The 22,790-nt window shown below is 39.3% G+C and overlaps 1 protein-coding gene across 5 annotated transcripts in view; it reads right to left on the minus strand.

Annotated features, from left to right (window-relative positions):
- TBC1D8B (TBC1 domain family member 8B) overlaps positions 1-22,790 on the minus strand; it is a 42,521-nt gene that overhangs the window by 16,471 nt on the left and 3,260 nt on the right. For 3 of the 5 annotated variants that reach the window (XM_075107064.1, XM_075107062.1, XM_075107067.1), the window contains exons 2-9: positions 14,889-14,999; positions 10,975-11,093; positions 10,350-10,575; positions 9,173-9,413; positions 7,517-7,724; positions 5,742-5,909; positions 4,249-4,398; positions 276-426 (exon numbers count right to left, since the gene is read on the minus strand). In XM_075107064.1, coding sequence (XP_074963165.1) covers positions 276-426; positions 4,249-4,398; positions 5,742-5,909; positions 7,517-7,724; positions 9,173-9,413; positions 10,350-10,575; positions 10,975-11,093; positions 14,889-14,999 — 1,374 coding nt within the window. Of the gene's footprint in view, positions 1-275; positions 427-4,248; positions 4,399-5,741; positions 5,910-7,516; positions 7,725-9,172; positions 9,414-10,349; positions 10,576-10,974; positions 11,094-14,652; positions 14,711-14,888; positions 15,000-22,790 lie in introns of all 5 variants that reach the window. The other 2 variants (XM_075107066.1, XM_075107065.1) reach the window with 1 other exon arrangement.

Raw genomic sequence — 22,790 nt, forward strand, 5'->3', positions numbered from 1 at the left:
AAACTGACTGTCCCCTGGAACAGCATGTATTCTTATTGTTATTTTTCAATTGAGTTTGTTCTAAAAGAAGCAGATGCAGGTTTAGTTTGAACCACTGCAAAACAAAATAATAGCCAAAATTATCCCGTTCATCACTTTGAAGCATCTTCCTTCAGAAAGATTTGGATAAATTGCCAGAGGTAAGAGCATTTTTGCCAGACTACGTTCAGTCAGTAACTAGAACATTGACACAGTGGAGTCCACATAATGAATGAATTATACTTGCTATGCAATACCTGAGAAGAGCAGCCAGAGCTCTCCTCTTAATGCCTCTGGGATCCCTCTTACAACAAGGTCTCGAGTCTTCTTTGTTCGAAACATACTGACACCATGTCCACGTTCAACAAAGAGGATGTTCCAGGACTGTTCTTTCATTTTTTCTTTCAACTATGAAAAGCAGAAGACAACAAGCATTAAGTATACTGGAAGATTTTCCTCCTGCCTCAGAGAACAGAATCAAATTTTGCTCTCTGTTAGCAAATTGCTCTCTGAACCCAGACAAACCTGCCGCCTCCGAACTTCACTTGAAGCCCCCCTGTTACTGTATTAAGACAGCAAACAATCACTCCCTTTCACCTTTATCAAGCCACTATGAAGTTCAACTTTCTCCTTACTTCCCACTTAAGTTACAGGTGAACAGCAATGACTGTATGGAAGCTGGATTTTCATTTTAAATTAAGTCATCACCATCTATTTATGTTTATTTTTCACTATTCTGGCAAACTTTTTTTTTTTTATCAATAGATAGGCAGCCATATTTTTTACCTCTAGATTGATCCATTTGCAACTTTGACACCACATCAGCAAAAACTACATTATTATCAAAGGACCATGAAGTACTAGGGACTTAAAGGGAGTGAATGAAGCAGTAAAATAGCTAACCAGTGCAAGGTGCAACTGTGCAAATTCTCCTGAGGCATTCCAAAAAATGCATTGCCAGCAAAACGGATAAGAAAATTCAACATTTGATGCAATTCCTACGGCAAAAAATTAAACGTACATTAAAACTTCCTGTTTTAAGATTCTTTTTCAGCTATTTCCATGTTTGTATGATACATGCAAACAAATCTGCTCATTATAACTTGGGCCAATTTTAACATATCCCATTTTTTGTCACTGCTTTGTTTCATGGAGCAGATCATCTTGAATACCATTATGTGGCATGTGCAGGACAACCAGGGGGTCGGGCTCAGCCAGCATGGGTTTACAAAAGGGAGGTCCTGCCTCACTAACCTGGTCTCCTTCTATGATAAGGTGACCCGCTTAGTGGATGAGGAGAAGGTTGTGGACATTGTCAACTTGGACTTTAGTAAGGCCTTTGACACTGCCTCCCACAGCATTCTCCTGGAGAAGCTGACTGCTCACGGCTTGGACAAGTGCTCTCTGCGCTGGATTAAAAACCGGCTGGACGGCCGAGCCCAGAGAGTGGTGGTGAATGGAGTCAAATCCAGTTGGTGGCCGGTCATGAGTGGGGTTCCTCAGGGCTCAGTGTTGGGGCTGGTCCTGTTCAATATCTTCATTGATGATCTGGATGAGGGGATCGAGTGCACCCTCAGTAAGTTTGCAGATGACACCAAGCTGGGTGGGAGTGTTGATCTGCTGGAGGGCAGGAAGGCCCTACAGAGGGACCTGGACAGGCTGGATCATTGGGCTGGAGCCAACGGTATGAGATTCAACAAGGTCAAATGCCAAGTCCTGCACTTGGGTCACAACCCCATGCAACACTACAGGCTTGGGGAGGAGTGGCTGGAAAGCTGCCTGGAGGAAAAGGACCTGGGGGTGCTGGCTGACAGCTGTCTGAACATGAGCCAGCAGCGCCCAGGTGGCCAAGGAGGCCAACAGCATCCTGGCTTGTGTCAGGAATAGCGTGGCCAGCAAGAGCAGGCCAGGGATGGTGCCCCTGTACTAAGCACTGGTGAGGCCGCACCTCGAATCACGTGTTGAGTTTTGGGCCCCTCAGTACAAGAAGGACATTGAGGTCCTGGAGCGTGTCCAGAGAAGGGCAACAAAGTTGGTGAAGGGTCTGGAGAGCAAGTCTTATGAGGAGCAGCTGAGGGAGCTGGGGTTGTTTATCCTGGAGAAGAGGAGGCTGAGGGGAGCCTTACTGCTCTCTACAGCTACCTGAAAGGAGGTTGTAGCGAGGTGGGGGTCAGTCTCTTCTCCCTAGTAACAAGCAATCGGATGAGAGGAAATGGCCTCAAGCTGCGCCAAGGGAAGTTTAGGTTGGACATTAGAAAAAGCTTCTTCACCGAAAGGGTTGTCAAACATTGGAACAGGCTGCCCAGGGAGGTGGTTGAGTCTCCATCCCTGGAGGTATTTAAAAGAAGGGTAGACATGGTGCTTGAGGATATGGTTTAGTGGTGGAATCAGCCGGGATAGGTTAGCGGTTGGACTCAATGATCTTAGGTTCTTTTCCAATCTTAACGATTCTATGATTCCATAAACAGTGTAACATTTTCTTGGTAAAGGGTAAATCAATAGAAGGAGGAAAAAAGATGAAATTTAATAAAGCAGTAGAAAAGACAAGCAGGAAAAGAAGGGTGAAGAGAAGGTTCAGACTGCTTATGTGTGGTGGCAGGTGTCCTCTGTACTAATTTGAGAGCTCTAACAAACAAACTAAAAAAGAAGTATTTGGCCATGATGGTGCAATGAAATCAAGCAAGTGATTATTTGCAAAGTCAACTCACCATCACAGATACCTGCTTAATTATTCTGATAAATTAACATACTTCAATTTCAATGTGTCTATGAACTGTTCTTCGCTAACAACAATAAAAATGTACTAATTCTGTAACAGATGAAATAATATCCCACAGAAACTCAACAGGCAGAGCAGGTTGCTTCCTTTTTTTGATTCATCATGCTTTCTTACATTATATTAGTTGACAGATTTGGAACAGAATGGCTATAAATGGTGGAAAGCACACAGATGGATGACATGACATCAGTGTCATTCTCCCACATTTTCTCTATCTTTCCTCAGTTTATTTACATGAGCTTCAAATAGCACTAGGAGAGAATCAATCATCAGGCAAATTTGCAGAGGAATGAAGTCTAGTTCGATTAAGGAGGAGAACTAATAGCTAAAAACATTTATGCTCATATAGGTTTTACATTTAACCAAATATTTATCTATCAGATAGAATGTTTTTACAAACTAGCAATTTCTATCAACATAGAAATCAGCATTGTATGCTTCTGCGCTTCATTCAGTAGGACCAGCCATGTAAGTAAAACCAGAATGAAAACTGGCAAAAATTTCCCATTCAGACAAAATTGAAATTGCCGACATTTTACCTGCAGAGTAGGAGGTGGCACAGATAGTAGAAACATTAAAATAGATCCTATGTAAAGTACAAGATTACTAATAAACTATTGATTATGCACCTAAACCACAATTCAAGTTCTCTGAAGCAAAGCAACTGATGCTCAGGTGCTCCAACTGATGCAAGGCTCCAGGGCTGAGACAGGGTGAACTTTGCCACTGCATCTTCTGTGCACAGCAGTAAGATTTAACATTGTTAAAGCAATTAAAGGGGCTGAAAGGAAAAGCAGATTTTGTCCACTTTTGTTCAACATACTATAAAAAGCAGAACTTAAAAAATCTGGATTCCCTTTTCTCCTGCCCAAAGGTTGTTTATTGTCTGATATTTCTAATATCAAAAATTCCATATCTTAATTTATGCAGTTCTGCTTAGAGAATTAGTTTTAAAATAAAACCTTTCTGTCTTCTTGCACACACTATGGAGAAGCTAAATAGGATGTTCTACTGCAGAAACAATTGAAGAAACGTTCTCTGGAGCATAACTTTGTTAGACAGAAGTGCAAAAGAATGAAGCACAGAAGAAATTAAGTCAACGTCTTGATAACATTCTCCTTGCTCCCAAAGAGTTTGTAGCGACTTTGTATCTTGACAATTCAGATAGATATGAAACATGTTCACTATCATAAAACAAAGAGCCAACTCTTCCCTGAGGGGTGGAAGAACAGGAGGAATTAGCTCCATGAAGATAAGGCATATTGTTATTAAACAAGATGAGCAGAAAATTGAATGGAGCCATGAAGAAGCACCCTATGGGCTCCAAATGCAGATGAAAGAAGATTGGCAAAGCCCCAGAGGAAATCACCAGCCTTACAGGAATACATTTTGAATATACTTCAGTCCTTTCCAATTAGATTCCAAAAACTGTTGGCCATTTTATCCCTTACCATTTTAGAGTCTAGATTCTCAGCATCCTGAGGATGGTAGACAGTCATTAGAGCTTCTGTACCGACAGTTTTGCTGTTATCTCTCTGTCCTGTCTTTGATGGTCCCACATCAAAATCCTTTGAAGTGTCAGAGGCAGAACTAGCTGCAACCTTGAAAAAAATTTAACAGTGGTAGTTATAAATGGCAAACAATCCTTCAAGAAGCACACTGATAGCAGAAATGGTTTTGCTTCTAGACCATCATTGTTTATCATAGTACGCTACAGGTACCAGATACAGACTTGTAAAACAAATGAAAACCAGCAATTCTTGCTCTGCACAGCTGGACTTTCAGGAGGCAGCACTTGAAAAAAAAAAAAAAATCCATCTCTACAGCCAAAAACTTAATTAGGAAGGGACAAATATTCATAATGAGAACTGTAATAGACAGGGAGGCCTGACCATCCATCACCACTGAAGCACAAAAGAAAAAAACACCACCATTAATTTAAATGGACCCATATATTGAACCATGCAGAAATACTGAGAGCATTTAAAAACCAGCATTAGAACCTGGATTGTTTTTCAAAACCTGATGGAAAACAAAGTAACAGAACCCAAACCAGAATGCATTCACAGTAGCACCATTGTTTAACACATTCTCTGGCATATGGGCACAGAGTTATTTATTTTTCCACAGCTTAAAACCAGAGGTACGTGACTTACCGTGGTATGTCAATATAATGCAGATAAAACCCAAAATAAGGGAATCAAACAGGGAATGCCCCTGAGCAGCAGACCTTACAACTCAGGTCTCTCAGAGCTGTGCTGAACATTTCTGCTGATATCAAACTATCTTGCTTTTATTATTCATTTTTGCCTTTTAACCCCTAAGAATCAAAATCTCAAGGTAGAGATTTTCCTGATACACTGATTATTTTCTATGAAAAGGCATTTATTTGTATGCTTCTCCACTCCTAACAACTGTCACTTTAGAGGCTACTCCAGCTGATTCTATTTAATTTTTTTTTTTTTTCAGAGGAAAATCTTCAGGGAAGAGGTACAGCAACTATAATAAGTAATGTTAGGGATGTTTTGTCATTGCTTTCTTATTTCGCATGCATGAAACTACACATACAGGTTTCTTCACATCTAGAAATAACCTTACAACCATTTCATCAACTTCCTTGGTCAAACAGCCAGCTGGCAAAAACTGACACAACTATACGTAATTTTATATCAGTCCGGTAGACTTTTGTTTTAACAAGAAGCGTCTGAAGGCAACAGATGGGAATATGAGTTTTTAAAGAGGAAAAAAAACAATATTTAGACAACTTGAAATCTAGAGGTACAGCTGACATTGTTACCTATCTTGTGTCTAGATTCAGGCTTAAATATAAATGTACTGCATTACACAGCAAAACATTGACCATGACAGGTAAACTCTTAGTAAGACTACACGGCCTTATTCCTAGGAGCAGGTACTAAGAAATTAGAATCAGCAAAGCAATTACCTCTGTATTTATGATGTGTTGTGGACTTGAAGTTGCATTGCATTTCATTCTGAGCTTTGCTACAAGCTGTTCGAAATCTCTAACCTCCGTGAAACGAAAAGCTGTTTTTCCTTTGGTACTAATGCTGACTCCTCTGTTGGCTGGATCTGCCTTATCCACCCCTGTGACCTACGGAAGCAATGATACATAAATTAGGCAAGAAATTTTACCAGCTTGCTTCTAAAGGAGAAAAGCCTGTTAAAAATACATGTGTACGTAAAAGAGTGATATGAAGCACCACACAAGCAGAATTAGTAACCCAAGCAACAAACTCACTACTTTTAAAGCTCAGTGGTCTGCAGCTATTTTAGCACAAGGTAATAAGTACTATGCGATAGATTTCTGAGAGAGTGCCAAAAACCTTTGAAAAGTTTTTCCCAGTTCTGAGTGCTGAGCTTATTTGAAAATCTTGCCTCCTTCTATCTGCTGAAGCTGTTACCTTTTTTCTCACCATCCAAAAGCAGACAAAACATGGCTTTCGCAAGTAATCACATGAAACAAGTTTCAAAAGAATGAATTTCCACTGAGAATACCCTCTCAAAGACAGCTGTCATAACACATGACAGCTGGAGCTGATTTTAATTGCCATGATGGAACAGTTACAGATTAAAGCAGTTACGACACTTTAATAATGCAAGTACAAGTGAGACAATCATGAATAGCTGGACTGACTGCCATTGCTGATGGTTTTACATTATATAGGTAAAGAATGAAAGACCACTGAAATAAAGTAACTCTGCAGGACTGTAGAACAAATAGTGAGGGCCTGACAAACCACAGGAATAAATTCAGAGTCAGCTCCTTCAACACAGCCTGTTCTTGTTTTTCACAGGTTTTGGAAATCTCTATTGTTTGCCCACCTATTTATAGACGATCAAATAAATTGCTTTATCTGGGTGGGGAACACCAAATGTATTGCTGAAATGAGCTCATCTCACACCCCTATGTCAGGTGTCTTATGTCAGGCAGAATGTACAGAGTATGTAGAGCAATTACAGAACTTGGTTAATTTTTAGGCTATTGTAAAGTATGTCTGGGTGCTGATTAAAACCTTTAACACTGGAAAACCGAAATGTAGCAAAGTCCCAGATCACATGAAGTCAAGAGACAGACAGAGGAGGGTTTTTTCCCCAGAAGTTATTCCACAGTCTAGCTATAATACTCTAGAAATATGAACACTGTGTCCTTTACAACATGGTCCTTATTCAGTCTGTTGAGAATATCAGCTGTAATGGCATTAATACTTGTTCTCTGATCACTGTCAATGGATTTTCGTATAGACTTTTGAACAGACAGCACTGCTCAACTGCTGCAAAAAGAATTGCACTACTGAGCTAGGAAAGAAACACGGCAGAGCGATTACTAACCTTCAAGATCCTCTGCTTTCTCCAATAGCTTACTTTTGATCTTGAGAATCTCTCATTAACACAACTTCAAGAATTAAGCATAAGCTTTTGCATTAAAAAAAAAGATGTTAAAAAATTTGGATTCTATACCCAGCTACAGAAATCAGAGTAAATAGAAAAGGGAAAGAGGATACAGGGAAGAAAGGTGAAACACGAAAGCAGTTCTATAAAACTACAAATAGAACTCCTACATGCATTATCGAAGGTAGGGGGAAACGTACGACATCATGTAAAGTAAGCAGATTCTAATGAAAATCTGCTAAACTGGCATTCAGCTATGCAAGTGCAAAACTTCTGGTATAACTGGTTCTGACTTGTAGTTTGCATTACCTCTCTTAATGGAATTATTACACTGCACAGGCTGCCATCCTGGCTAGCAAAACAGATGTAGTTTTCTGAAATGCACATTTTGCCATGGGTGTTGTAATGACTGAAAGGAACCCATAAAAAGCACTCATGAACTTCCTTCAAGGTCTCTTCTTTGGGCAGCCTGAAGAACGCACTGAACTGCTCACTGTGGGCGCGGCTCTCTAGGCCTCTAGATTCAAAACAAAACAAAAAACAGAGGGGAAGAGTAAAAAGAAAAAGTAAATTAGTTTAAAATGTCTTTACAAATACAAAAGTTAAAAATACCTTGGGAAACGACAGTAAAACATCATGCTCTCCTGTAATCCATGGGGTTCATCTGGAGTGTTCAATGCTTTGCTTGAGGAGGCAACAAAGGGCAGGACCACACCTATCTATACACACCCACTTAACAAAATGTAAATACTTCACTAAGCAGGAACAGATCCAAGCATGTTCTTACACAGTAAAGCACTTAGCTGAATCAGGGCCTATAGGTAGTGCAGAAAAACATACTAATAGCCTAATCTGCGCTGTTTCCCCACCCATCAGAATAGTCCATTTAAACCTAAAGCAAGTTTTGGCTTGACAGAGGGTGAGTTAGCTAGAAATGTAGCACACGTTGTAAACACCTACCATGGGCTAGTTCTTCTCAGGTGACTGCCGCCAGAAACAATATTTTGGTTGTAGAGCAATATCCCTCTCTAGTATTGCTACTCAACTGAGGTGTCAATTACCCAGGAAATACAATCGAAACCAGGTTTTATTATCAGTGTATTATAAACTTAAATAGCTTTATTTTCTTAAATCATAGGTGCATGGAGCTTTAAGTAGAAACAATTATTAGAAGAATGCTTTATCATAATTTCTGAGTTGCAGATAGGTAACGTTTTCCAAAGATTTAGTCCCTTTACGTGAATTTAAATTACCTACAACAGACTTGCTTTTCCTGGTTACTTTTCACAGTAAATAGCTGTGGTCCACGTTTGAGTGAGAATTTGGACAGCTCTCTGAGGAAAAGGCAACATTTGCTTCAATAGAAACCAGAACTGAAGAGAAACAATAAAATTACTACAAGGAACCACCACACACCTTCCTGAGAAGGAAGGACCTTAACTGTCAGGTTACTTACATACACATCTTTCCCACTGCCTAAACTACTGTCGTAAATAAGGAAAGCCATGCACCCACCTGCAACTCATTGATTTTATCTCCCATCTCCAGTGGCAGAAAAGCCATGCAGTTATTATTTACACATGCCTATTAAATGATTTATTCTCTACCTCCTCCTTCCTCATCAGGTCTCTTCGGAGACACTGCAGCTTCATTCTTGATTTTCTAATTGTAAATGCTGCTAGAACACCTTTTAAAAACAAAAACTACTAAAAAACTCATTCTGAAGCCCAGCTCTGAAGGTTTGATCACTTCCTGCCTTCATATAGCCTTTTGATACTGCAAAGTAACAATAAATTACAATGCTTACATTGCTTTCATTCCAAATTTTAATGACACACTTCTTTAAGAGAGCACCAGCTTTGCTGCTGGTGTGACATGGCATGTACCTCACTGAGACAAGGATTCTCTTCCCCTTTGCCTAAAAAAGTACTGGGCCTAGAGCAGACAGACTATAAGTAACGTTACCTCTTGGTGATCTGCAGGGGGTCATGAAGGACTGGGTCATTTTCAAATGTCTCCTTGTCAAAAAGTCTCCTAACAGCATAGTTTGCCAGCTGCTCCATGAGAAGGAACGTTTCACTGATGTGCAAAAACATGGAAAAATAGTGATCTTCCCCACGGGAGCACACGTGAATGCTCTCTGTCAGAATCACATTGGAAGTCTTCTCAAGTTTTGATATTTCATCCCAGGAGATAATAAGTTTTACTGAAAATACAAATATAAGCAGACGTGAGTAACTTCTTGTTAGCTGCTACCCTCCTATTAAAAAAGAAAAGTAGCAGTCAAGAGCACTAGTGAAATATAATTAAGCAATATAGTTAAATGATTACACACTTATAAAGGGCTACAAACTCACAAGCAAAAAAAACGCCCTCTTCACAACCCCTATAAAATAATTCCATTAGAAATAATTTTATAGAAAACCATTTAAGACACACCATGTATGAAAACACAAGCTTACATCACCTCTTCTTTGCTCTCATGTAAAACTGCAAATTGTAAACAAACACCATCATATAAGCTACCCCACTTAACAGTTTACCAGTAGGCACTCTTAAAGTACATCAATCGTGTGTGGGCATTTAGAGGAACTGTGCCCATTAGCTATGACATTTCCCAATACAAATGAAAATTAGCTTAGAAAGGATCCCACCTACCTTATACTTTCTAGTTTTCACCTAAATACAGTTATAGCTCACACTATTAGAGGCATTAGTTTGCAAATTGCAAACTAATGTTACACAGGGGAAAAAAGATACGTGCAAATGTCATCAGCGCATAGTGCACCCGTGTGAAATATTAAGTCTGTGTGTGAAGAAATAACTCTAATCCTCACAGACTGAATTAATATGCAGCATGAACTAAAGATGACAGAAAACTTTTATTTACAGTCAACTGCAACAGGTCTGCCTTCTCTCTGAAGCTCATAGAGAGGAAGAAAACTAATGGCCATTGCATAATAAGTTACACAAATGTATTCATTTCCATAAAGTATTTTATGTTCGCAGTTTTTTCTATTCTGTGTTGACATCTGCTCACGCGGCAAAATAGCTCCCTTAGGACATAGGAAGAATTCTTCCAAATCTGAAAGATAAACAGTAAAATGTGAAGGGACTAGGCTTAGTATCGAGGCTTACTTACTTTCTGCTCCCAGCAAAAACGAGTAAAAGCTAAGGAAGTTGGTACTAAGATAAAGCCATCCTTGACAGGGCACTCTGCCCTTCCAGTAACTGCATGAGTAATAGGTAACCAACTTCTCCTGCTCTGGTAATCCAAAACACTTTTCAAATTTCATAAGACCTTCACGAAACTTCTCAGGATCTTCTTCTTTTGTGAAAGAACCTTTTCCCTCTTCAGCAATCAAACCCTAAAACAAAAGAACCAGTTACTTTATATATGCATCCATGTGGGTGGGTGTCTTGTATGTACTGCATACATACTATCCTGTTAGGAGAACGTAAGTTTTAGAACAGGTAGTCTGAGGATCAAAACACAGGTCACAAATCAAATGTGCTGGTTTCAGACTCATCCACCAAGTTTCGCACACAACATAGGCAAGACACACATTCCCAGACCTCCTCTTCTGAAACAGACATTTTATTCACTTAGTCACAAGAATTCCTGGGCTAAACATTTAGCGTATATAAAGTGAACTGTTGCATTATGATGCTGTCCTTTGATATTCTGAAGAGAACATGTTATTCGTGTACATTTAGAGAAAAAAATGCTTAGCCTTTCCCAATTATGTCATGTGATTGTTACTTACTCTTATCTTTCCCTGGACAAAGCTCGTAATATCTTCATTTGAATCAAACACTGACAATGTCTTCATAACATTGTGTTCTAACCAGTCCCAGTGTTCTGTTATTTCTTCTCTGCTGGACCCTGATTGAAAGAGAAAGTTAGTATTACTTAAAATTAGAACACACTTCAATCATTTCACTACAAATATTAATCAAGAGAATACTTCGCAAATTCCCAATTCACAAAGTAATTTAGATGCACAAGTCCAAACCACAAATCTCAAATTTATAGTCCAGCTCTTCTGCACACTAAAAATGATTTGGTGTACGTTAAAAATGTATACTGCTGTGTTTTTATCTTTCAAGCCCTTTACGCAGCTATATGTCTAGCCTTTACATCCAGGAATATCTCAGCTTTGTCAACATTGTGTGGCTTAGTGCTGAAGCCTGACTTGGACTGACAGCTCCTTCAGCTCAGCGGTAGCTCCCCAGCACGGATGGCAGAGCATCGCTAGAACACTTCCAGTCTAGTAGTCTAGAAGGTCCGAAATGTGAGATCAAATTCATGAGACTAAGAAGAAAATGAAAGCTGGGCCTTTGATATCCTCAGCTGTGATCACTGGTCCACAACAGTTTCCAGAGTAGGACTCCAAGGCTTAGACCTGCTGTGCAAAATCCCTTCTAACATGGGTAAGGATGTAAAGAATACATCAACGTAACCAGGAAGGTAATGAAAATTTGCCTTTGGATACTTGAAACAACCATTTATGCTGCTTACAACAATCAATTGCTACTTACTTGTGCTCAGAATAGGTCATGATTTTATCTCAATCTCCATCGAGTCACATTTTAACTATATTTCTAACCACGCTAAAGCTTAGGCAACCACTGTTCAGGAACCAATGTCATCCTACCTATAATAAAGTTCTGCTTATGCTGTAATTCCAAACAATACGTTGCTTTCATGCAGTTGCAGGCTTCTACAAGAGGAAAGAAGCACACCCCATATGGAAAACGTACACCAGAACTAACTCCTGATGCAGGAAAAAAGGCTCACTGATTGATACAAGCTGAACGATCCTTGAAATAGTGTTTGGCACCACCAGAATTAGTTTTTTTTTTTCTTCTGGACCCTCTGGGACCCAAATTAATGGGAATAAGGACTGTTTTCCTTCATTAGATATGTGCAAGAGGAGGAGTAACTTAAAAAACCTGTTATCAATAACCATAACGAATGTAGAAACCATAGAACTAAGATAAAATTCAATGTTCCAAGAATATAAATACTGCATTTTCAAACACCTTAGAGAGAAGCCAACCATGTTACTTTATTTACTTTACACTGCTTTTTGATCTAGGTTTTAGAGAGCTATCACCTACTATATGGTGAATGTCACTGCAACTTTATAGCAAAGAAAAACCTACCTCACCTGAACTTTCCAGAAATACATTTAGATTACTGGTCTACTTTAAATACAAAGGAATACTCTCACCCACTGGCTACTTTTATAATTAGAGAAATGCGGTAGGCCAGCTTCAAAACACTTATGATAATTCATCTGATTCTTTCCACATACTCAATTATAAATGATGCGAGAGGTAACAGGTAATAAGCAGAGATGATCCTAGTGAAACTACTAGAAAAGGTCCAGCAAATTCAATATTGAGTCAGTTCTTTCAAGCCAGGTGGCTCCCCATCAGAGGGTGGGAGACAGGGAGAGGGAAAGAATTTACATAGGTTTGCATAAAGGGATTCTAGAAAATAAAATAATTGGCAGTTTCATCCTCCACAGGAATGCTCACAAATAAAATCAGTATAATCACATACTACCAATACCCCTAAGCAAGACACCTTTACGAAGTAAATTGAGAAAAAAGAAATTGTTAAAGACTAATTAAACAACTTTCAATGGACTCCACAGAATTAAAGTTGCCTTGGGAATAAATAGCAGTTGTTCCAAATATGGTCAAATAGCTAGACTGCACTACACAAGGTGGATTTGCAACAACACTTTAAAAGATTACATGAAGAGTAATTAACATAGCAATTAAATTGCAAACTAATTATTTTTCTCAGACTACACATGTAGACCAATTATTTGAGTCATAGTGTGAATCAGAGGCACAGATGTGACACAATAAAGATGAAACTTTTTAATAAATATTTAAATTATTTCGGAGCACTGTTTCAGATCCTTAATATGTAATAGAAGGAACAAAATGTAGTCTCTTCAACTTCTTCACAGAAGGAACAATGTATTTTCTAGCACAAAGTACAACTACATTATGAAGCCTTTTGTTTTAAAGTATACTTGCACAGCACAGAATTGATAGAAATTCAGTCCTAAGGTGAAGATTACCCTTCGTATTTTCCCAAGGGCTGACCTGACGGCATTCAAATTCCCCAGAGTGTATTTCCAACATACTTATCAAAGTAACTTTCTGGTAGCCTGCCACCATCAGTTCTGACTTCTTCAGCAGCAGTTCTAAAATTTTATTTACTGCCAATTCACAAACTGTTCAAATTCTATCAGCTTTATAAGGCTGCCCTTTTAAAGTGACATGTAATGAATTACATTACATTGTTACTAAACAGTTCTCTGACTGACTACCGCCCTTCAGAGAAGTCCTTGCAGATTGTGAACAGGAACAGATCAGCATTACTGCACGAAATGTTTAAACTGTTAACCAAACATCTAAAAGTACAAATCTGTATTTTGAAAGTAGCTAACTATATAGAAAACACAGCAAGAGGCACAATTTTTCATTTAAGGTGAAGCAATGAAGATTCATAATAAAGCAATAACAGCAAAATCCAATGTAACAACAGCGTAGCACTTATTAGTGGCATTACTCACACATGTGTTTGCAGTATGGCAGATTTCCTGCAAAGCTCATTTTTGCCACAGGCAACTAAAAGGAAGGCCTAGAGCCTGGAGAAATCTAGATTGAGTCTTGTTTCTTTACAGAACGCTACTAATTAAAAAAAAATTAAAGCATGGAAAAATGAACTAAAATATATGGTTCTTTTTCACTGTAATTATAGATGTTTTCAGAGTTTTCAATAAGCCTAAAAAATAGATTAATTCCACAACAGTGACTTTTTAGCATTAGACCACATGACAATATTAATTAATTTCAATATAAAGACAAGACCATGCCTCAGAAGAAAAACCAATGATACATGTAAAGAATAAAAAACTCCTCTCAAGTTTTGGAATGGAGGTCTCTTTGGACACCCAGTAGTTAAGCAGCCTGTAGAAAGGAATTAAGACTTTATTTCCAGCAGAAGCTGCAAAACTTAAAATAAAAAAAAACCACCACAACAAAGTAAACCCATGCATGCTATCAAAAAGCAAGCACTAGGAAAAAATCACATACTCTGCTCTCAAGGTCAATTTTCGTTTTCATTTCCTACTGATTAATAATACAACATAAGAAAGAGAAAGACCTTCTTATGCTACGAGAGCAACAGATATGAGGAAAAAAATCAGCTGTGACCACGCCTGGGAACCTGGCTCATTTTAACAAGCAAAGATAAAACAGAAGAAAATATTAGGATAAGCAACTCCTGTTATTCCTACCTACAGCACACTTAGTACTCCCAAGGGTCAACTATCATCCTAAACTGTGCCAAGTTACACCAGGAGAACAAAAGATTGTGCCTCTGTTATTCTAAGAGAACAACAAGGCTTTAGTACCTGATGGACTACTGCAGAAAGCAGGCAATCGAAGTTGTAATATATCCATAGACATATTCTGAAAAACCAAAACCACATACGACTGTCACTCACAGATTTGCAAATCATTTGAAACCATTCAGAGGTCATGGGAATGAACAGAGATGTGAGAGGATCAACCAAAAAATGGATCACATACTTTGTACCCTCATTTTTCACTTTACAAACTCAGTTAGCCTCTAAATCATAGTACATACCGCATGCAATGGACCAGTAGACTTGAGAGTCTGGTGTCTGATGCAGGATGCGAAATGGGGCGACTTTCGATGTAGAATCCAACACCGCATCTAATGTTCCCACGAGAAGACCTGTTGCGTTCAAGAAAATGTATACAGCACAGTGAAACTAAGGTTTTGAAATGTATGCTCACTTCTGATTCCTTACTTAGCGAATAGGAACGCTACCCAAGTAAGGACTAATGAACTCTGAGAAAATGAGAAGCACAAATGAGTAGGGCAAAACATGATCCCAGAGGAACCTCTTTGGGAGGTGATGATCTTTTGATCCAGTAAAAGGCATTACAAACACAAAATGAGGGTGAAGACGGTTTTTGAGATAACCCCCTTGGAAGCAATAGCCATGTAGGATGGTAAACGAGAGGACAACCTGAAAAGCAACATGATAGTTCCCAGCCTTCAGTGAGCACAAGCATTAATCGAACTACCTCGTAATTAGTCATTTACTGTTGTTCTGTTTTCCAGTCACAGGAAACAGCTCTTAGGAGACTGCAATTCCTTTATGTCTGATTTTTATGAAAATCCCACTGCTTTTACATGAGCATACCATACCGTACTTTCTGTACATACGAAAGTTTTGCTGATCATACCACACTACAGCTAGAAAATGCCTGCCGTTCTTCATAAACAGTCTATGAGATGACTCCTATTTAAAGTATGGAACACTAATATTTCATCCTACCATCACATGCCTAAATATATTACATAAATTGCATTATTTCCATATAGATTATACATCCAGGATACAACAGCCATGTCACCTCCCTGCCACTAAATATTGAATTAGCTCCTATTAAACAGAGTTCAGATCGAAATACACTAATTTCACTGATGAGACACACTTCATCTCTCCATAACTGGGGGCAAAATGTTTCCTGAGAAAATGAGTATGCATTTTATCTTGGCTGCCAAAACCATTCTTTCTGATAATAAAAATATTAGACAAGATATCTTAAAAGTTCCTTTCAAATCTAAGATGCAGGGAATTCTAAAAGAGGAAAAATGCATACACAGAAAATACAAGCTTTTGGATCCTGACGCACAAGTAAAACTTTCTTCTTTTTACAACACAAACAAAAATACAAGCAACAATATCTTATGGTTCCCTCCTGTCTTTCCTATGTTTGTCATCCTTTTAACATAGCCACAAAAATGCAAAATTCAACTAATGCAAAGCTACCAAAGCAATCACACAGAGGTTTTATTCTCCTACATAAGAAATGCAAAATAAGAGATGAGATTACCAAAAAAAATATGAGAGATGCAATTACCCATAGAGATGCTATAATGTCTGTTCCACAAACCTGCTGAAATCACGGATGCAAGGCATTCCCAGAAAGATGCTATTAGGGTAGAGAGCTTGTATGCAAGGTCAATAGATCCCTTACAGTACCTCTAAGTGTCCTTCCATGTTCAATGGACAATGATCTTTTGATTCAGGTTTTTAACATTCCATAGAAGCATTAGATTTAGATAATTTCAAATGCATCCCTCAAAAATTATTTTAGAATTTTTAGGTTGCTTTCTGGTACTTTTTGTTCCACTTTCTCTCCATTACCCCTCCCAAATTCTGAAAAATAACAACTGTGAGAGAATACAAAAAAGCAAAGTAAGACAAAATCGAGAAGTCTAGACAATCATCCTCAGAACATGGTTTTCCTAAGGATACGCTTTCAGCATAGAGCCTGTGTGACTACCTTACTGTGGCTATTCAAGTTTCAGAATGCTTTTGTTTATCTTAAAAAAATTTGAAGTGAATAATAGTGAAAAAACACAAAAAAACACCAACCCCAAAGACCAGTACATTACATCAAAAATACCATCTTGTCTTGTCTGCTATTCATAGGTTGTAAGGTACTGTTGGAAAGTTGAATTCTTCTGTAGTTTCTAACTGAAGTCAGACATTGAACAGATAACGTTTATGTCTGTTTAAAGAGCTTTGTCTTACTGAATGAGTCATAACACTGAGCTGATCTCACAGTGGGCTTCCCTTCAGCAAACATTTTATTATTTCATTCACAATTCTCCTAAAATCATTTTCTGGTATGATATATAGGACAAGGACATTAGGCACCATTTATAAGGCTAATGCAACTGCTCTGCTTGAGAGAATGATTACAACAGCGCACTAGAAAGCGGCACTCCTCAAAATGCCCCAACAGTTTCCATCTACTCGGAAGGTCATTAGAATTTAGACACGATAAACTGCATCACATTACTAGCAGTCACTAGCAGTCCCGCTAGTCAATACTGCTTTGTCCACAAATGTGACATAGACTACAGGTTTGTGCTTAAGCTGATAAATACCCAGCACATTATGAAATAATTCCACAGCTATGGCCACTGGCATAATTGTGAGGAATCAGCAGTCTCACCTTCTTACCCTAGTCCTGAAAGTACTCTAGGAGCTGTGAATTTTTTGCATACTGTATTATCAGTGAGGGGTTCCATAAGTACCAGTTGTTGGGTGCTCCTCAGCAAGCACTCCCTTTTATTGCTATTTCTCAACGGGAAATCAAGAATCCTGTTCACCCAGGCAAGTAAGACCGCTGCGGAACAGTTTGCTGGCACTCTGCTAACTCCATTCGCACAAGCCTACTGAAAAATGATTCACTTCCAGGGTTGCAGAGATGTAAAATTCACCTGTATAATTACAAAGATATTAACTGTAAAATAAAGGAGTAGGTAACAAAAGAAATCAGGAACTGCTCAGCCCAGACACTAGCATTATCTCCACAACAGAGGCAAGGGGAAAGAGCAGGTCAGGCCATACTTGCAATCCCTCGCTAATGAAATGCAGCACGTGTAGCTCTCAAAGAACCAATTTTAGGGACAAACTACAGAAGGTTATATACTCTCATCTCTGCTCAGAGCCAGACCCCACAGTTTCTACTGGGGATTCCATCTAAACCATTCTCTTGCCTTACTCAGGGAATGACTTCAGCTGTAGATAGAAAGGTGATGCACATTTACATGGAGAAAGGGCTCTGCTTTTAGAAAACATTTGCAATTTCACAGCTACTTGAGTAAAACTACTGGGAAATATCCTAGATACTTAAATAAATAGGGTAAAATATCCCCAAAAAATAAAATAAAGGTCAAGGAATCCAGAACAGCTTTGAAATAAGGATGCGTTCTTCCCAAGAGCCTCTAAAACATTTGCTTAACAAAATATCAACATTAGCTGCAGAGGCATGCACCAGAACATATCAACAAGGAATTTTGCTATCAGTTGTACCAATTTATGGCAATAAAGCCAATATGTTACATGAAAATAACCGCCCAGCATTTTGTCATTTGGGGGCGTTGCTTTGTTCTTCTATATTTATTTCACCGAGTACATCAAGAGAGTACTAATATTTGCCTTTTTTTTTTTGTCCTTCTCAACCCACAATCTCAAAGATTTTTTTTCCTGAAATAGCTGTCAGTTACATCTTTTTTACTACTGACAATCATCTTTAATTTAAATACGTATTTCATACCCAGCAATCTGACTACTTCCCATCCTTTGTGGGATTAGTGTAATGTAGACAGAGTAATATAAGTTCCATTTTCCCGATGAAGAATTGGAAGCAAAGAAAACATGCTGTTGTCTCTTTTTGAAAGAGCACTATTGTTCTGAAGCAAAGTTACCACAAGCCTGTTCTCTCCTCTAATGCATAACAGAACCTTTGAGGTCAATAATTAATTATATTAAAACTGGCTCAGAGAGCCTCCTGATTTGCTACATTAGAAGTGTTATGGGACATAAAATATATATAAGACTGTAAGAGTTTCTTACAAACAGAAATGTTCTATTAGCACAGCACTGGTCAGACCTGTTGCACTAAGGATTTTGAGAAGTAGACACTTTGATGTACAATTGAGTTCTCACTCTTATTTTATTTACATCATCATAAAACGGAGCTGTCTGAAAATACTGTAAAAGCCTTCCCTGAGTGGCAACTGCAGGAAGTGATATTCTGCAGCTGCAGTCAGCTTCATTTCAGCAATAACTGCTCACTTCTACAATCTGAAGAATTCAAAGGCTAATCAGAGCAGAACCAAAGGAGGAAAAAAAATACTGTAAAACAAGTAAGTTTGTGATAGACAGCTGTGGTGGGTTGGCGCTGGCTGGACACCAGGTGCCCACCAAAGCTTCTCTATCGCTCCCCCTCCTCAGCTGGACAGGGGAAAAAAAAATATGATGAAAGGCTAATAGGTCGAGATAAGGACAGGGAGATCACCCAGCAGTTACTGTCACAGGCAAACCAGACCTGACTTGGGGAAATCAGTTTAATTTATTGCCAGTCAAGCAGGGTAGGGTAATGAGACAATAAAGCCAAATCTTAAAACACCTTCACTCCTCCCTTCCTTCTTCCCAGGCCCAACTTCACTCCCGATTTCTCTGCCTCCTCCCACCCAAGCAGTGCAGGAGGACGGGGAATGGGGGTTGTGGTCATCACACATTGTCTCTGCTGCTCCCTCCTCCTCAGGGGAAGGACTCCTCACGCTCTTCCCCTGCTCCAGTGTGGGGGCCCTCCCATGGGAGACAGTCCTCCATGAACTACTCCAACATGAGGCCTGCCCACAGGCTGCAGTTCTTCAGGAATTGCTCCAGCTGTGGGTCCCTTCCACAGGGTGCAGCCCTTCAGGAATAGACTGCTCCTGCGTGGGTCCCCCACAGGGCCACAGGTCCTGCCAGGAGCCGGCTCCAGCATGGGCTTCCCACAGGGCCAGAGCCTCCTTTGGGCATCCACCTGCTCTGGTGTGGTGTTCTCCACAGCTGCAGGTGGGTATCTGCTCCACTGCTAACCTCCATGGGCTGCAGGGTACAGCCTGCCTCACCATGGCCTTCACCACGGGCCGCAGGGGAATCTCTGCTGCTCCCCCTCGTTCCTCACTGACCTTGGTGTCTGCAGGGCTGTTCCTCTCACATATTCTCACTCCTACCTCTGCTGCTGTTCCACCACAGGTCCCCCCCCACACCTTCTTAAATACGTTATCCCAGAGCCGATACCACCATCACTGATGGGCTTGGCCTTGGCCAGCGGCGGGTCCGTCTTGGAGCCAGCTGGCATCAGCTCTGTCAGACATGGGGGAAGCTTCTGGCATCTTCTCACAGAAGCCACTCTTGCAGCCCCCCTCGACTACCAAAATTTTGACACACAACCCCAATACAATAGCAAACATCCCTCATTTTGATCAGATATCTGCCAGACTTCAAGAGCCAAAACCATTTACAGGCATTCTAAGCTTTACACATATGATTCTTAGGTACACAGAGTCCATATAACCCTACAGAGGATACCTCGCAGCAAGAAAGCTTAGAGCAACCTTAAGAGAGGTTTTAAATAGCCATGTCCTAACAACTAAAATTTCCAGGTTTGAAGAAGTATAAACGTGAAGAATAAAAATAATGAACCTAAAATTATTTTTTTAGTTGTTTTTGTACCATAAAGTCAACCCGTTAATAAATGGTGAACTAAAAAGAAGAAATCTAGAAGGCAATGTAATATCTAGATACAACTGCAAGGAATAAAATCAATACGAATAGTATGTGAAACATACAGATTTACTACAAAACTGAAAGCATAAGGAAGCAAAGACAAATTCAAGTATCCTAACTACACTTCAAATGGACTGTATTTTTCAGCAAAACCTTTAAAAAAATATCAGAAGATGCAGGTCCATTGAAACCAAAACTACCAGAGTAACATAGCAGACGCTATGTAACTTCCGCGAAGGCTTCTCTGGGGCAGGATATAATCTCAGGGGAGAAACACATATCCAGAGTGAACTGTTGCCAAATTACAGTGCTGGAGACCCAAACTGTAAATCCCTACTACAGTAAATATTTCTTTACAGAGACAGGATAAAGCTTGATTCTGTTACAGCAAATAGTTCTACACAGCATTTTGGTTCAGTTAAAAAAAAAAAAAAAAGACTGAAGGCCCAGTTTTCAGTAAACTACAATACAAATACATACCATATAAACCATGAAAAGCAATCATCTCTGTGTATCTGATTTAAAATACATGAATGCCAACTTGTGAATAAGACCCTTTTCTCTATTTCCTTAAATTAAGCACAGATCTTTTTTTTTTTTTGCTTAATTTTATTTCCCAATCACTTGATATCATGACTAAGAAACCTCAGCTTAATGAAATACTGAGCATGGGCTGAGATGCAAATATTCTTAGTCAACTGAGACGTAAAACAGGTTAGTTTAAGGCTTCAATGAAAAAAGATTTCGTCTCCATTTACCATAAGTCAAGTGCATTATGGTCAGTGGTTATGACTCAGGTAAGACAACGGTAACTCGTTAAACTAAGATGTGTATCCAAACCCTTGTGTGGCAATCTATCTTGCCTATCCATGGCAATAAAGATATCCTTAAAAGAAGGGAAAATTAGAAGCACAACTCTGAAAAAAGGTAAGTATTAGTCTCCTTGGTAAGTACTGATCTTCTTGGTAGGTACAAATAAAAGTATTGCAAATATCACAGCTCATCCTTAACTTTGCACCTGTACAGCTGAAAAGCTGCATAGCATGAACTGGGAAGCATGTGCTGGCCATTTTCACACCTGTCATCCCCAAATGTAAATACGCTTCCTAACAGAGCAGTGTTCTTTGTGTCACAATTCTATGCACTGCAAAATAATCTTTGCTATAGCTGCTGAAAATAACATGCAGCAGAGATCATTTCAGATCTTTATTAATCTAGCGAGTTTTCCTTTTGATTCCTATCACAGCTGAGGACCTGCAGCAAGGCAAGCCATGCCAAAAGATCAGGGTGCTAAAACGCCAGCAGGTATAAATTATTTCTGCCATTTATTCTACTACTGTGTATTTAGTGATGTCACAGCACAGACCTTTGAGTTTTGAAAAGGAAGCATCACCTTTGCTGCATATCAAGTCTAGCTACAGCACAAGTTTCCTCTCCTCTCCTGCAGTTCCTATCAAAATAAATTTAAGTTTGTACAAAGATCATCAAGTACTTTTTAAATTGGTCCACCAGGAAATTCTGTTAGAGACAAGGTCCTTGCCATTGACATCCACTACTTGGTAACACTTTAACAGTATTCCTTTTAACAGATACCAGATAAGCAAAATTTCCCCAGAACACACATACAAGCCTACCGCTGTCTCCCCTTTCTCCAAAACTCCTGTGCCTGTGAGCTAGCTAGCAACGGCACAGACAACAAGCTACGTCTTTTAAAGAGCAGGAATACCAGCAGGGGCCTTCAACAGATTCAGGATGGCAATAACTGCTGCAGGAAATTAAGGACTTGAAGAGTCAGGGGTTTTCCCTACCTTTCCAAGCACGGCACATAGAACATGCAGGGAAGACTAGTTCCAACCATGTATTTCATTGATAAGTTTTTCTCCTCTCACAGTTGCACTTTACTTAAGTTTCTCAAGCGGAAAGAGGCAAATTGAAATAATGGAAGCAGAAAACAATTTGTTTTCTGACATTTCAGTGATAGACTGGTATTTTATGACACCAAACACTCACTCATATAACTACTCCTGGAATACCCATCTCTTAATTAAGGTCCTGTCTAAACTATAACCAACGCAACATCTTTGTCGCCAACATGCTTTATCTCACTAGACCTTGGTTATGGCACACGCATTCACAACACAGGTTTTGTGTCATCCTAACTGTGCTTCAGCCTAACTACGCCCTTAACAATACAGTCTTGGAAACCTGCGTAGCTCTCCCACTGCAGCTCTGCAGAAGACAGAACAACCAGTGGTCACACAGTTGCATGGCCAGACATACTTTGGGACAGTCTATTGCATGCTGAACAATCAGATTTAGAACCAGTCAAACAGGTTACAGCATCTATGTCTTTAGGTGAGGCCTAAGAAACAAAA

Source organism: Phalacrocorax aristotelis, chromosome 11 (genome assembly GCF_949628215.1).
Source record: "Phalacrocorax aristotelis chromosome 11, bGulAri2.1, whole genome shotgun sequence".
NCBI classification, from domain to species: domain Eukaryota; kingdom Metazoa; phylum Chordata; class Aves; order Suliformes; family Phalacrocoracidae; genus Phalacrocorax; species Phalacrocorax aristotelis.